The sequence below is a fragment of the Ranitomeya variabilis genome, chromosome 1 (assembly GCF_051348905.1).
Source record: "Ranitomeya variabilis isolate aRanVar5 chromosome 1, aRanVar5.hap1, whole genome shotgun sequence".
Lineage (NCBI taxonomy): Eukaryota > Metazoa > Chordata > Amphibia > Anura > Dendrobatidae > Ranitomeya > Ranitomeya variabilis.
Window position 1 is genome coordinate 698,467,597 of NC_135232.1, and position 16,953 is coordinate 698,484,549.

At 45.1% G+C, this 16,953-nt stretch overlaps 1 protein-coding gene and 1 long non-coding RNA gene across 6 annotated transcripts in view; one reads left to right on the forward strand and one right to left on the reverse strand.

The window, feature by feature from the left end:
• Positions 1-5: 5 nt before the first annotated feature.
• DORIP1 (dopamine receptor interacting protein 1) overlaps positions 6-16,953 on the reverse strand; it is a 39,165-nt gene continuing 22,217 nt past the window's right edge. Inside the window, exons 5-6 of one of the 5 annotated variants that reach the window (XM_077267156.1) lie at positions 9,649-9,718; positions 6-2,239 (exon numbers count right to left, since the gene is read on the reverse strand). In XM_077267156.1, coding sequence (XP_077123271.1) covers positions 2,195-2,239; positions 9,649-9,718 — 115 coding nt within the window. In that variant the 3' untranslated portion in view covers positions 6-2,194. Of the gene's footprint in view, positions 2,240-9,395; positions 9,719-11,330; positions 12,140-16,953 lie in introns of those variants that run through there. The other 4 variants (XM_077267165.1, XM_077267147.1, XM_077267129.1 and 1 more) reach the window with 4 other exon arrangements.
• On the forward strand, positions 4,350-5,476 carry LOC143777124 (uncharacterized). The gene is made up of 2 exons (XR_013215974.1): positions 4,350-4,839; positions 4,883-5,476. It is a non-coding gene; the product is annotated as an uncharacterized LOC143777124 (long non-coding RNA).

Here is a 16,953-nt window from a genome sequence, read left to right on the forward strand (position 1 = left end):
CAGAGCAAGCTTGTGAAATATGCCCTGTCTCACAGGAGTCAGCTTGTAGAAGCCATTATTGTGCATTCTCCAGATAGTGGCTGATAATGGTTGTGTCCACTGTTGAGCAGACCACGCTTAGACCGGGGTCACACTTGTGAGTTCAATGCGAGAAACTTGCATGAGTCTCTCGCATCAATACCCAGCACTGCCACCGGTACTTGGGACCGGAGCGTTCAGCTACTGTACCTAGAAATACACTCCGGTCCCGAGTGCCGGCGGCAGTGCTGGGTATTGATGCGAGAGACTCATGCAAGTTTCTTGCATTGAACTCGCAAGTGTGACCCCGGCCTTATACAGGTTGTTGCAGAAGTATACCACCCAGTCTCAAGCAGGGTATGCTGGGAGTTGTGGTTCTGCAATAGCTTTAAAGCCGCAGATTGTAGATCATTGTCAGAAAGATACCCAGCAGAACATTAATTGCAGCGGAGGATGTTTGCAAAGCAGAACTACTATGTTTCCTAAGGCCCAAGCACACAGGACGTAATATACCGTCACCTGTGCCAACAATGGGGAATAACATCCCGATTACTGGGGGTTTCACCACCAATTTTCCCCAAAAACCAAAATTCTGAATATCCCCTCCTGAATGGAACGACGGTTGAGCACGACCACCACGTCCACTTCATTTCTTGTGAGACAGTGCAGAGCTCTCCATGGCAGTGCACGTGAATTCATGTGGGGCTATTTACTACCATTTTTTTTTAAATTAATGGTGGTCCCTGCAGTCAGACCCCCAGCAATTAGTAGGTTATGCCTTCAGTTATGGAATACCTTCAAAACTATTTGAATGGCGTTTACAAGCAGACGTGTACGTAAAACAAATGTAACCTTGTAAATACATTGTCATTTCTACTTTGCATCTGTATAATATACCAGAACTGCATTCACTATTCTGCAGGATGCCAGATTCGTTAGCGTGCCCCCCCCATACAGATCCTCCGAACATGCCAATATCAGCGGGCTAGGCTGACAGTGTAATGTGTATGGCGACCCCCGAAAGATGATGTTGGGGGAAGAGAACGATCTGGCGCCTCGGACTACGGACTGGAGAGCCTTTTGTTCGCCCTGAGATAATCCACCGCCGAAGGAGATGTCAGCGGCTCTCTCCTTGAGGACACAGGAGCGCTCGGGCCCCTTAGTCGAACCCCTACAATGCAATAATTAGTCATTACCTTACACCGCCATTTTCCAGAATGCAAGTCGCCATTGATGGCTCTGGCAGATTTTAGCTCTGAAGCTTGCAGTAATATGAATGCTGCTCTGGTGCCACACCTCTACAGGTTGAATTTGGTATTGCAGCTTGGCTAAATGAATGGGTCCGAGCTGCAAAACTATACATAAGCAATCAACAGGTGTGGGGCTGGTTCTGGAAGAAAACGGCCTTTGTTTTTTAATCCTAGACAACCCCCTTCATACAGTGATCATTTATACCATATCCAGAAAGGGATAAAGAGGTTACTCACATCTCCATAGTCAGATAGTACGTGTAAAAACAAGCTCTTTTGCAATTTACGGCATATTAAAATATTCATCCATTCTTAAGATATTAATACTTTTCTTTAGTTTACAGCTCATTGTCTAGGAGACCGACCACTGCTGCTGTCTAGCTTATAAGCACTGCACTGAAGCTGGCCAGGATTAGGCAGACACATTGCTCCCCAGTGTTCATGGTCAATTTCAAACCAGGTTTTACATGCACAACAGAAAAAAAATTAAAAAAAAGCTTGTAAACTCTGTGCATGTTTTCTGTGGTCTAGCAGCGGTAGCTGGTATCCTAGGCAACAAGCTGTAATCAAAAGAAAAATGTTAATAGCTCAGGAACGGCTGATAATTTTAATGCACAGTAAATTGCAAATGTGCTTTTATTTATAAGAACTATCCGACTAGACCCATTTATAAAACTGGGAAGAGCCTTTTAAGTCTCCCATCCCCCCCAAGGCAGAGGTAAATGTGAATTTTCTGTCCCACAGCATAAATACAGGTGAACTAGGGAGCGCTGCTCTATAAATGTGTATACTTTATCATATAGAAAGCTGGGATTATATGTGCAAAGGTCTTAATCTGCATTTCATGTTCTAAATAAATTTATTCTTACGATCTCTTTAAGTACATTACAAGCCTGGAGAATGTGTCAATCTTCGTACAAATCATTCTAGCTTCCTACTATATCATCAAAGGGGGGTACTCGATCTCTTCTCTACAAGGGATAAAAAAAGGAAAAAAAAGTATTAAAAATAAAGTTTAAGTTGCCTCTCTCAAAAGTAAGATAATAAAAGTAATAAAGTAATAAAAATTAATGTTTTATGTCCATAAAGATGATATAGAATGAACCCATAATGGAAACACCATATAAAAAAAAAATAAAAACATAAATAGCATCACAGCTAGGATAGAAAGGTACCAAGACCGGCAGAGAGCTTTGCAGTTAGGATAGAAAGGTACAAGGACATGCAAAGCATCACAGCTAGGATAGAAAGGTACCAGGACACACAGAGCATTGCAGTTAGGATAGAAAATTACCAGGACAGGCAGAGAGAGCTTTGCAGTTAGGATAGAAAGGTACCAGGACAGGCAGAGCGAGGACTGCAGTTAGGATAGAAAGGTACCAGGACATGCAAAGCATTGCAGCTAGGATAGTAGGAACCAGGACATGCAGAGCAATGCAGCTAGGATAGAAATGTACTAGGACACACAGAGCATCGCAGCTTGGATAGAAAGGTACCAAGACAGGCAGAGAGAGCATTGCAGCATGGATAGAAAGGTACCAGGACACGCAGAGAGAGCATTGCAGTAAGGCTAGAAAGGTACCAGGACACGCAGAGAGAGCATTGCAGCAAGGATAGAAAGGTACCAGGACAGGCAGAGAGAGCATTGCAGCATGGATAGAAAGGTACCAGGACAGGCAGAGAGAGCATTGCAGCATGGATACAAAGGTACCAGGACAGGCAGAGAGAGCATTGCAGTAAGGCTAGAAAGGTACCAGGACAGGCAGAATATTGCAGCTAGGATAGAAAAGTACCAGGACTAGTGTTGAGCGATACCGTCCGATACTTGAAAGTATCGGTATCGGAAAGTATCGGCCGATACCGGCAAAGTATCGGATCCAATCCGATACCCGATACCAATACAAGTCAATGGGACTCATGTATCGGACGGTATTCCTGATGGTTCCCAGGGTCTGAAGGAGAGGAAACTCTCCTTCAGGCCCTGGGAACCATATTAATGTGTAAAAGAAAGAATTAAAATAAAAAATATTGCTATACTCACCTCTCCGACGCAGCCTGCACCTTACCGAGGGAAGCGGCAGCGTTCTTTGTTTAAAATTCGCGCTTTTCTTTCCTTTACTGAAGTCCTGGCTTGTGATTGGTCGCGTGCCGACCATGTGGCCGGGACGCAACCAATCACAGCAAGCCGTGACGTAATTTCAGGTCCTTCAGGATTTTAAAATTACGTTCCGGCGTTGTGATTGGTTGCGTCGCAGTCACATGGGCAACGCAACCAATCACAGCAAGCCGTGACGTAATTTCAGGTCCTTAAGGATTTTAAAATTACGTCCCGGCTTTGTGATTGGTTGCGTCGCAGTCACATGGGAGACGCAACCAATCACAAGCCGTGACGTCACGGGAGGCTGGACACGCGCGCATTTTAAAATGCGCGTGTGTCCAGCCTCCCGGCTTGTGATTGGTTGACCGCGACGCAACCAATCACAAGCCGGGACGTCACGGGAGGCTGGACACGCGCCCATTTTAAAATGCGCGCGTGTCCAGCCTCCCGTGACGTCACGGCTTGTGATTGGTTGCGTCTCCCATGTGACTGCGACGCAACCAATCACAAAGCCGGGACGTAATTTTAAAATCCTTAAGGACCTGAAATTACGTCACGGCTTGCTGTGATTGGTTGCGTTGCCCATGTGACTGCGACGCAACCAATCACAACGCCGGAACGTAATTTTAAAATCCTGAAGGACCTGAAATTACGTCACGGCTTGCTGTGATTGGTTGCGTCCCGGCCACATGGTCGGCACGCGACCAATCACAAGCCGGGACTTCAGTAAAGGAAAGAAAAGCGCGAATTTTAAACAAAGAACGCTGCCGCTTCCCTCGGTAAGGTGCAGGCTGCGTCGGAGAGGTGAGTATAGCAATATTTTTTATTTTAATTCTTTCTTTTACACATTTTTACATTAATGTTGTTTCGATACCGATACCCGATATCACAAAAATATCGGATCTCGGTATCGGAATTCCGATACAGCAAGTATCGGCCGATACCCGATACTTGCAGTATCGGAATGCTCAACACTAACCAGGACACACAGAGCATCGCAGTTAGGATAGAAAGGTACCAGGACATGCAAAGCATAGCAGATATGATAGTAAGGTACCAGGACACAGAGAGCATCACAGCCAGAATAGAAAGGTACCAGGACATGCAGAGCATTACAGCTAGGATAGAAATGTGCTAGGACACAGAATTGCAGCTAGGATATGTACCAGGACACGCAGAGCATCGCAGCTTGGATGGAAAGGTACCAGGACATGCAAAGCATTGTAGCTATGATAGTAGGTACCGGGATATAGAGAGCATCGCAGCTAGGATAGAATGGAACCAGAACATGCAGAATATTGCAGCTAGGATAGAAAGGTACCTGGACAGGCAGACTATTGCAGCAAGGATAGATATGTACCAGGACATGCAGAGCATTGCAGATATGATAGTAAGGTATCAGGATACAGAGAGCATCACAGCCAGAATAGAAAGGTACCAGGGCACGCAGAGCATTGCAGCTAGGATAGAAAGGTATCAGGACAGGCAGAGAGAGCATTGCAGTTAGGATAGAAAGGTACAAGGACATGCAAAGCATCACAGCTAGGATAGATATGTACCAGGACACGCAGAGCATCGCAGTTAGGAAAGAAAGATACCAGGACATGCAAAGCATTGCAGCTATGATAGAAATGTACTAGGACACACAGAGCATTGCAGCTAGGATAGAAAGTTACCAGGACACGCAAAGCATCACAGCTAGGTTAGATGTGTAACAGGACAGGCAAAGCATTGCAGCTATGATAGTAGGAACCAGAACACGCAAAGCATCACAGCTAGGATAGATATGTACCAGGACACACAGAGCATCGCAGCTTGGATAGAAAGGTACCAGGACAAGCAGAGCATTGCAGTTAGGATGGAAAGGTACCAGGACATGCAAAGCATTGTAGCTATGATAGTAGGTACCGGAAAATAGAGAGCATCGCAGCTAGGATAGAAAGGTACCAGAACATACAGAATATTGCAGCTATGATAGTAGGAACCAGGACATGCACAGCATCGCAGCAAGGATGGAAAGGTACCAGGACATGTTTTTATTTTTTATCTTTTTGGATGACTGTCGTCACTGTCTTCTTGCCTTCCACAATAAAGCAAGTTTTACATGTTAGACCATAGGTGGTTGTTTGGATTTTTTCCTCCCCCTCTTTATAAAGCATCACAGCTAGGATAGAAAGGTACCAGGACATACAAAGCATTGCAGCTATGATAGTAGGTACCAAGACATGCAGAGCATAGCAGCAAGGATAGAAAGGTACCAGAACATGCAGAGCATTGTAGCTATGATAGTAGGTACCGGGATATACAGAGCATCGCAGCTAGGATAGAAAGATACCAGGACAGGCAGAGCATTGCAGTTAGGATGGAAAGGTACCAGGACATGCAAAGTATTGTAGCTATGATAGTAGGTACCGGGATATAGAAAGCATCGCAACTATGATAGAAAGGTACCAGAACATACAGAATATTGCATCTAGGATAGAAAGGTACCTGGACATGCAGAGAATTTCAGTTAGGATGGAAAGGTACCAGAGCATGGAAAGCATCACAGCTAGGATATACCAGGACACGCAGAGCATCGCAGTTAGGATAGAAATGTACTAGGACACACAGAACATTGCATCTAGGATAGAAAGGTACCAAGACACGCAAAGCATTGCAGCTAGGATAGAAAGGTACCAGGACAGGCAGAGCATTGCAGCTAGAATAGAAAGGTACTAGGGACACCCAGAGCACAGCTAGAACGTAGAGATACTAGGACTTGCAGAGCATCGCAGCTAGGATACAGGAGTACCAGAACACGAAGAGCATTGCAGTTAGGATGGAAAGTTACCAGAGACCAGCACAGCATTGCAATTAGGATGGAAAGGTACCAGGACACGCAGAGCATTGCAGCTAGGATAGAAAGGTATCAGGTAGTGATGAGCGAATATACTCGTTACTCGAGATTTCCCAAGCACACTCGGGTGTCCTCCGAGTATTTTTTTAGTGCACGGAGACTTAGCTATAAATCATTCAGCGGAGGCGATGAAAACTATTAGCCAGGCTTAGTACATGAGGGAGTTTGCCTGGTTGCTAGGGAATCCCCACATGTAATCAAGCTGGCTAGTAGCTGTAAATCATCCACCTGCGGCGATGAGAACTAAATCTCCGAGCACTAAAAAAATACTCGGGAGGACCCCCGAGCGTGCTCGGGAAATCTCGAGTAACGAGTATATTCGCTCATCACTAGTACCAGGACATACAAAGCATTGTAGCTATGATAGTAGGTACCAGGATATAGAGAGCATTGCAGCTAGGATAGAAAGGTACCAGGACATGCAGAATATTGCAGCTAGGATAGAAAGGTAACAGGATACGCAGAGCATCACAGCTAGGATGGAGAGGAACTAGGACTTTCAGAGCATCGCAGCTAGGATACAAGAGTACCGGAACATGCAGGTCATTGCAGTAAGGATGTAAAGGTACCGGAGACCAGCACAATGTTGCAGTTAGGATGAAAAGGTACCAGAGAATTGTAGAGCATCAAGGTACCAGGACACACAGAGCACTGCAGCTAAGATAGAAAGGATCAGAATAGTCATATCCCTTTTTGTTGTTTATTGGGCAGAGTCACTGGAGACTTATCTGCGGGCAAATGTTGACCCCTGTCCACTACCAAATTTGCTTACAATGAAAACTTGAAGGAGCCATGACAAAAGGCGGCCTTGGTTTGAGGAATCACATTTGCAACATGTGGATGGCGAGAGGTGTGTGTCACTTACCTGGAAAAAGAGATGGCACCAGGGTGCACTAAGAGTAAGACGAGTCAGAAGAGGCAGAGCGATAGGGCAATGTCCTGCTGGAAACCTGCCCTCATATAGACGTAACACCTACATAGAGACCAAATGCAGCACCTCTTTCATCAGAGTACTGCCTCTGTTACGCTGCAAGAACTGTGTAGGAACTTGACAAAAGATCAAGGCGATGATGTCCCCTCCATGGAAGCTGCATTTTAACTTTTTTTATATATATTTTTTTTATTATTAAACATCTGCAACTGAAGTCACTTGTACTGCAGATTGGTGAAGATTTGGGTCCAGAGATGCCTCCTCCCCAATTACTCCAAAATCTTCTCCATAGTCCTTCTTTCCCACCAACATATACCACCCCAGTAAAAGCAGCAAAATGAAAGGTTTAAAGTACAAATTTATTAGAAAAAAAAAGCTGAATTATACAAAGAATTCAAAAAAGTATTGCATAGATGAATTTCCACCTAATCATCGCGAGCCACAGACACTAGTGACAATTTACATTGTAGAACTATCATAGTCCGATCATTCTTCTTGGATGCCAAGTGTGAAGCCACAAGCCCTTATTTTACTAGGAGTGTGAAACAATTATTGGTTTAATTTGTAATATACAGATTTCACCCTAACAAAACTGTACCCCAGTGTTTGTCAACCAGAATAATAAGAATTCAAATGTACTAAATTAGACATTTTTTCTTTTATAGCAAAGTTATCTTTTTTTTACATTCAATACATCAGAGACTGGCAGCTTTTGAGGGATTTCTTACGCTGGCACTGTGCTCTGTGCCCTTCACCCAGGCGGCACCAAATGCCTGTATTATATTCAGGTTCCCTTTTTCTACCTGTACTGTGATCCTGCTGCTCCCTGAACTGGAAACGGCCATTGAAATAGACAATTGTTGTGCAAATAAATGAAAGGCACAAACATACACTTCACCATGATTAAAGGGTTGAATGGTATAAGCTACCATGGAAGAAATGGCTTTCTTCCAAGCCTCCCCCCTCCAAAAACAAAACAAAAGCTGCATTACCATATAGGTAGACAATTGTGCTGCCGCTTTTGAAAATTTGGACAAACCCTTTAAGTGGTGGTCTATGTGCTCTATGAGACAGTTGAATATATTATAAGGGCAATTATATACTGGAGTTGTGTACGACTACATTTACCTACCTTGCAGGAAAAAAAATACAGCTGACAGCAGCTTTCCCATCTAGAAGGATCAGCTGATCACTGGGAGTCCCCGCAGCTAAAAGCATAGTGATTAGCTGATCACATGGAATGATTTTTTTAATTTTTATTTAAATTTAATAATTTAATTTTTAACTGCTGCATAAAGGAGATTCCTTATCCTTAAAAAAAATAAAATATATATATATATATATATATATATATATATATATATATATATATATATATATATATATATATATATATATAATGATAATAGAACACTAAAGGGTATGTGCACACAGCATCATTTTTAGGAGCCTGGAACCCACCCGGAAAAACGCTAACAATAGAAAAAATAAGGCAAAACATTTAAAAGTCTTGTCGCTTTTTCTAATGACTTCAGGCTTTGAAATTTCAGAATCTGTGAAGTGGCTAAAAGTAGTAATCGGTCCATTCTTTGGGCAGCTTGCGCTATACTGCTGTCTCCTGTGTAGCAGCTGCTCCAGGTGCTGCACATCCACCCTCTATTCAAATCTATAGGCGGCGGATGTGCAGTACCCACTGCGGCCACTATACAGTAGCTGGCGCTGTGCAGGTCCATAACTGAGCAGATCCGGCAGCCGCTGACACCGGCAACAGCTGAACAGCGGAGATGCTGGGTGTCGCACCCCCGCTGATCAGAGATTGGTGACTTATCCTAAGGATAGGTGTAAAAGGTAGTGGACAACCTTTAAAAAAACAAAACAAAACAGCAAAGATGTCCAAAAAGGCATCATAAAACGATTTGAGTCCTGAAGCATCTTTTGCTTCAAAAACGACGTAGGTACGCCAGCGTGCAAAAGGAGTTGTGTGCACGTACCTTAAAGGGTTCATCCACCATCAGGAGGAGATGGCATATCAGATATACCATCACTTTCTGACTGGTAGGGATCAGACTACTCCTAATCTCCGAATAGAGATGTCTTCACTGATGGTCCTGGTGCTGAGAATGGAGAAAAGTGCTGTATGGAGGGAAAAAAAAAAAAAGGGAACTTCTGCCCTTTCGATCAGATGATCGACCAAGGTCACGGAAGCCAGATAGATACGGACCAATAAATAGAAGCGCATCTGAGCTATCTGTGACGAGCTCCCTATAAAACGTTGAACAATGACATTGTTGGAAGCGTGATACAGCGCACTAGTCATGTGCTGTGTTACCACGTCTGCCGCGCTTCCAAATTATGTGACGCCATGTAAACAGCTTACGTTCTGAAACTCGACACTTGTCTGCGATTAATTATTGCTCTGATACATTGGACGATACAGAACATTACAAGTTACCTGTCGGGATTTCATTCTGATTACTCTAGGTAAGATTTGCTTCACTGCGGTAAGAAACCTCAATGTACACCTATTAAAAAATAAATAAATAAAAAATCATAAAATAAAAAAAAAACTCCTCTTAAAAAGGGAAACTGACAATTACGACAAGACCCACTTGGATCAATTTGCTATATCCACAGGATATAGCATAAATGTGGTGGTGGTGCAGAATGGTACAAAACCCCTCTCAAAAGCTACCAGCTCTTCTAAGGCATATGGATGAGACTAGGATTGAACCTGTTTTAAAAGTTACACTTACATTTCTGCTAAAGTTTTCAGTTTTTTTCTGTCCTACTATTAACACCTTAGAGGGGAGAGGCTCCTGCTGCAGCTAGTTGTCTCACAGCAAGACTCAAGTTTGGTAAATAGAATGGCTGAGATAGCTCTACTTTTTAATACATTTCTTAGCAAATAATAACTGTAAAGGAGAAATGGTTGAGATGCTGTTTCTATTCTCAGTGTTCCTTTAAGTGCTGAAATTAGCTTGAAAAATACTTTCTCCAATCTGAAGAATTTAAGGAGTTGGAAAGGAGGATAAAGAGACAATTCCCTGCAGCAAAGACTCCCTAAACAGAAAAAACAGGCTCTACTGAGCTATGATTTGGGTTCTGGAAAACCTCTGTCTCGTTTTTATTTTTACAACGTTCTCTTGTACAGATCCAGATTTAGATTTTTTTTTTTTATTGTATTATACGCCAGAGCTGCAATCACAATTCTGCTAGTTAATGCAAAACATCAAAATCCCTTGTTTAAAGGGCCACTGTCACCCCCTCCAGCCGTTATAAACTAAAAGAGCCACCTTGTGCAGCAGTAATGCTGCAGTCTAACAAGGTGGCTCTTTTAGTTTTTGATTCATTTATTACCTCAATAAAGCGTTTTAAAAATTGGCCACAAATACCAGATATTGTACCTGGAGGCGGTCCGAATCGTCCTCTATGAATCTCCCAACTGCCGTCACTCTTCTCTTCAGGGGCGATGGTCGCCGCCCCCTTCGCGGTGTTTCTTCTTAAATACGGTGCCTGCGCTGTGCGTGCCTGCCTGGGGCAGGCGCAGTCTTCATTGTCAGTCACAGCTCAGATGCAGGGTGCCTGACTGCGCCTGTGCGGGCAGTGCGGCCACCCTGTTGCTGAATCCCCGCCCCGCACTGTGTTATTCATTATGCACAGTGCGGGGCTGGGGTTCCTGGGAAGGCGGGGGAGCGTCTGAGCTGGGGGAGCGTCTAAACAGCGCAGTGCGCATGCCCAGGAATGCCAGCCCCGCACTGTGCATAATGAATAACAGTGCGGGGCGGGGATTCAGCAACGGGGTGGCCGCACTGCCCGCACAGGCGCAGTCAGGCACCCTGCGTCTGAGCTGTGACTGACAATGAAGACTGCGCAGGCCCCAGGCAGGCACGCACAGCGCAGGCGCCGGATTTAAGAAGAAACACCGCGAAGAGGGCGGCGACCAGCGCCGCAGAAGAGAAGAGTGACGGCAGTTGGGAGATTCATAGAGGACGATTCGGACCGCCTCCAGGTACAATATCTGGTATTTGTGGCCAATTTTTAAAACGCTTTATTGAGGTAATAAATGAATCAAAAACTAAAAGAGCCACCTTGTTAGACTGCAGCATTACTGCTGCACAAGGTGGCTCTTTTAGTTTATAACGGCTGGAGGGGGTGACAGTGGCCCTTTAAGCAGTATGGGTATTTTACTTTTTTTTTTTATGCTTTTTTTGGGTTTACACTTGGTGCTGCATTTTAGTAAATCTCTTCCAACAGCAGCTTTGAAGCAGGCAGAATTAGAAATACAGCTCTGCAGTATAGATTACTTAACTTTTTCCATAGATTGTATGTATACACCGATATAATATTGCTCGGAGGGGATGAACATATATGCTTTAATTTAAAGCAAAACTCGTCCTGCTTAGGCTCCAGATGCATCATCAGACCCATATCAGTCCACGTAGTGAGTCTGACTCCCGTATACAGTACAAAATATAAAAGCCTGAAGTCACCAAAACCTCGTATTATAAGGTCTCTGTAATGTTACCGGCTCCAGGAGTCACCTAAATGACGGGTGTCTACTTTGTAGAGGATACAAGCAGCGTAACTGCGCTACTATTACAATTTTTTTTCAGCACCAACATGATTAAAGTTTATACCAATTACAAAAATGTAACTTTAAAAAGAAAAAAAAAAATCCACTTTTTCCAAAATTGTACCTTGAAAAAAAGAAAGAAAAAAAAAAAATAATGAAGAAAAAAAAAATATTTTTTTATCTTGGTCACTTCTCTGCTGCTCGCACGTAAACCAGCGACGACAGGAGGAGCAACTCCGGAGGTTTGTGTAAGAGGATTAAGTTTACATTTCTGAGCCCGTCATAGTGCATCCAGTAGCCATCAATCTGGAAAGCTGCGGAGTAATGGTGCTCCTCCTTGTTAAATAGAGTGGCGCCTTCTAGAAGATACCTGGAGCAGATCAGATTAAAAAAAAAAAGAACACTTAAATTACTTCTATTTTCTTCATTGGGACCATTTAAAGTGGTTCTCAATTTTTATCCCTTAACGTCCGCCGATACGCCTTTTAACGGCGGCAGTTATGGGTACTTAAACCACAAAGCCATTAATTAACTGCGCTGTGGAAAAAGTGTATAGCGCCCCCCACAGTAGGATTTTCTCCGGGGTCTCTGCTGCCGGGGGTAGCCGAGATCCCAGAGAACATGATTCGGGTCGTTTTTTTACTGACCCCAGGGTTGCGATCACTGGTATTAACCGTTTACTGGTGGCCGCAAAAAAAAAAAAAAAAAAAAGTCTGAGGTGCCATTTAATTTCTCCTTCCTCTGATGTGATCGCACATCAGAGGGGAGAGAAATAGGGTCCCCGATCTCCCCCCCAGTACCTCCTCGAGATCTGCCGGCTGGCATCCGGCAACAATAGGAAGATTTTTCCTATTGGTTCATTTTGGTCAATGTGATAGATCCTATCACAGTGAGCAAAATAATAATAAAAAAAATAGTAAATAACACCGACCCCCCCCCCCCCCCCATCCCTTTATCACCCCCTTAGTTAGGGAAAAATGATAAAGTAAAGAAAATGTATTTATTTCCATTAGGGTTGGGGCTAAAATTAGGGTCAGAGTTGGGATTAGGGTTACGTTTGGGATTAGGGTTACGTTTGGGATTAGGGTTATGGTTAGGGTTGGGATTAGGGTTATAGGTGTGTTGGGGTTGTGATTAGGATTATGGTTAGGGGTGTGTTGGGGTTGGAATTAGAATTGGGGGGTTTCCACTGTTTAGGTACATCAGGGGGTCTCCAAACGCGACATGGCTCCACCATTGATTCCAGCCAATTTTTCGTTGAAAAAGTCAAATGGTGCTCCCACCCTTCTGAGCTCTGCCGTGCGCCCAAACCGTGGTTTACCCCCAGTTTTTACAGGCAAAGGGGGGCTGCATTAGCAGGCTCCTGCTTGTAAAATTATTTAACCCCTTCAGATGGATTTACAGCGTGGGACATGACTGTACGGCGGAAAGGTTTGGGATATTGTTGTTTTTTTATTTTTCGTTTTTTTACAGAACGAGGGTCGTCATATGGATTGAGAGTATAATAAACTATTACAACACCCTGTGTCTTTATTTCAATAACATACTTTTTTCCTAATGTGTGTGTTTTATTAACCATTTACTACTATTGGATTAATGATGGATAGGTGTCTTATTGACATCTCTCCATTTTTAACCAGGCTTAATGCCACCTTACAATAGCAAGGTGGCATTAACCCTTTATTACCCCACATCCCACTGCTACAGGGGAGTGGGAAGAGAGGCTAAGTGCCAGAATAGGCGCATCTTAACCCCTTCATGACCCAGCCTATTTTGACCTTAATGACCTGGCCATTTTTTGCAATTCTGACCAGTGTCCCTTTATGAGGTAATAACTCAGGAACGCTTCAACGGATCCTAGCGATTCTGAGATTGTTTTTTCGTGACATATTGGGCTTCATGTTAGTGGTAAATTTAGGCCGATAATTTTTGCGTTTATTTCTAAAAAAAAAATCGAAAATTTGGTGAAAATATTGAAAATTTCGCAATTTTGAATTTTTATTCCGTTAAACCAGAGAGTTATGTGACACAAAATAGTTAATAAATAACATTTCCCACATGTCTACTTTACATCAGCACAATTTTGGAAACAAATTTTTTTTTTTGCTAGGAAGTTAAGGGTTAAAATTTGACCAACGATTTCTCATTTTTACAACAAAATTTACAAAACCATTTTTTTTTTTTTTTAGGGACCACCTCACATTTGAAGTCACTTTGAGGGGTCTATAAGAGAAAATACCCAACAGTGACACCATTCTAAAAACTGCACCCCTCAAGGTGCTCAAAACCACATTCAAGTAGTTTATTAACCCTTCAGGTGTTTCACAGCAGCAGAAGCAACATGGAAGGAAAAAAATGAACATTTAACTTTTTAGTCACAAAAATGATCTTTTATCAACAATTTTTTTTATTTTCCCAAGGGTAAAAGCAGAAACTGGACCACGAACGTTGTTGTCCAATTTGTCCTGAGTACGCTGATACCTCAGATGTGGGGGTAAACCACTGTTTGGGCGCATGGCAGGGCTCGGAAGGAGCGCCATTTGACTTTTTGAATGGAAAGAGGGATTTTTGGTTCTTACCGTAAAATCTCTTTCTTGGAGCCTTCATTGGGGGACACAGGTAACCATGGGTGTATGCTGCTGTCACTAGGAGGCTGACACTATGCAAATAAAGAAGAAGTAACTCCTCCCCGGCAGTATACACCCTCCGACAGGCACCAGGCAACTCAGTTGGTGCAAAAGCAGTAGTAGGAACAGGCAATATAAAACTCAACCTATGTACCAACCCACAACAACGGCACGTTAGCCAACACGGTACAACTTCAAGGGAGGGTGCTGTGTCCCCCAATGAAGGCTCCAAGAAAGAGATTTTACGGTAAGAACCAAAAATCCCTCTTTCTTTCTCGCTTCATTGGGGGACACAGGTAACCATGGGACGTCCCAAAGCAGTCCCTAGGGCGGGTATTCTGCAGAAAAAGAGGAGTCAGGTTGGCCGGTGAGAAACCGCCGCCTGCAGTATCCTCCTACCCAGGCTCGCGTCCGCGGAAGCCTGAGTATGCACCCCGTAGAATTTGACAAAGGTGTGCATGGAAGACCACGTAGCGGCCTTGCAAACCTGCGAGGCCGAAGCTTGGTGACGAACTGCCCAGGAAGCTCCCACTGCCCGGGTAGAGTGATCCTTCACCCCCGAAGGAGGCTGTTTGTCTTGGACGCGGTATGCCTCCAAAACCGCCGAACGAGTCCAACGAGCAATCGTGGACTTGGAGGCCGGAAGACCCTTTCGACGCCCATCCGAGACGACGAACAGAGGATCGGCCTGACGAAAAGAGGCAGTTCTGGCGATGTAAATCCGGATAGCCCTGACCACATCCAGCTTGTGAAGGGATTTCTCCAATGGATGAACCGGGGAAGGGCAAAAGGACGGGAGGACAATGTCCTCGTTGATATGAAAAGATGAGACAACTTTCGGTAAGAAGGAAGGAACCGGACGAAGAACCACTTTGTCTTGATGCAGGACCAGAAAGGGAGAACGACAGGATAAAGCCGCCAGCTCTGAAACCCTTCTAATGGAGGTGATGGCGATCAAAAAGGCTACCTTCCAGGATAGAAGCGAGAAGGAAACATCCTGAAGCGGTTCAAAGGGCGGCCGCTGCAGGGCATCTAAGACGAGGTTGAGATCCCAAGGCTCAACAGGAGACCGGTAAGGGGGAGCTATATGAGCGACCCCCTGGATGAAGGTCCTCACCTGAGGCAGGGAAGCCAGGTCTCTTTGAAAAAGAATTGATAGAGCGGAGATCTGACCCTTCAAGGTGCTAAGGGAAAGACCCGAATCTAGGCCCGTTTGAAGAAAGCTGAGAAGGGAAGGAAGGGAAAAGGTCATAGGAAACAGATTGTTATCCTGACACCACCGGAAAAAGGCCTTCCAACATCTGTGGTAGACACGCGATGAGGCCGGTTTCCTCGCTCTTATCATAGTCTGGATGACGCTATGAGAAAAACCTGCGTTCTTCAGGACCGCGGCCTCAACTGCCATACCGTTAAATTCAGCGACCGAGAATTCGGGTGGGAGAGAGGCCCCTGTGAAAGAAGGTCCGGAAGATCCGGAAGTCTCCACGGAACATCCGATAACATGTTTATCAGCTCTGCGTACCAGGCTCTGCGAGGCCAATCTGGAGCTACCAAGAGTACGGGGACCCCTTCCGACTTGATCTTCTTTACGACCCTTGGGATCAGAGGGAGAGGCGGGAACAGATAGGGCATCCGGAACTGGGCCCAAGAGATCACGAGAGCGTCGCATCCGACGGCCATCGGGTCCCGAGACCTGGCGACGTACTGGGGAACTTTGTGGTTTGCCCGGGAGGCCATCAAGTCGACGTCTGGAACGCCCCACCGCTGGCAAATCTGGCTGAAGATTGCTGGAAGAAGAGACCACTCGCCCGCCACGATGCCCTGGCGACTTAGAAAGTCGGCCTCCCAATTGTCCACCCCTGGGATGTGGACGGCTGACAGAGAGGGAACATGACCCTCCGCCCAGCGGAAAATTTTTGCTACTTCCGCCATGACTTGACTGCTGCGAGTCCCCCCTTGGTGATTTATGTATGCCACGGCCGTGGCGTTGTCCGACTGAATGCGGACCGGCTTTCCCGAAAGGAGGGACTCCCAGCGGATGAGGGCTAGGAAGATGGCTCTGATTTCCAAGAGGTTGATCGAGAGGCACGCCTCTCGAGCAGTCCAGCGGCCCTGGGCTGTGAGGTGGAGAAAGACCGCTCCCCAACCTTGGAGACTGGCGTCGGTGGTAATCACCTGCCAGTGGGGGGGTAAAAATGACCTCCCGCGCAGAATGGAGGTGGACAGCGTCCACCAAGAGAGAGACTGTCTCGTCCTGGGGGAGAGGCGAAACGGACAGTCCAGGGAAAGCGGGTTCCTGCCCCAGGCAGACAGAAGAGCCAGCTGGAGGGGACGAGAGTGGAACTGAGCATAGGGGACCGCTTCCATAGAAGCGACCATTCTCCCCAGAACTCTCATGGCTAGACGAAGGGACAGAGGACTCGGACCCTTTAGCGCTCTGACACCCCGACGAAGAGAAAGAAACTTCTCCTTGGGAAGGAAGACCTGAGCCCGAAAGGTATCGAATTCCATGCCTAGGAACTCCAGCCGCTGGGTTGGAATCAAGGAAGACTTCTGG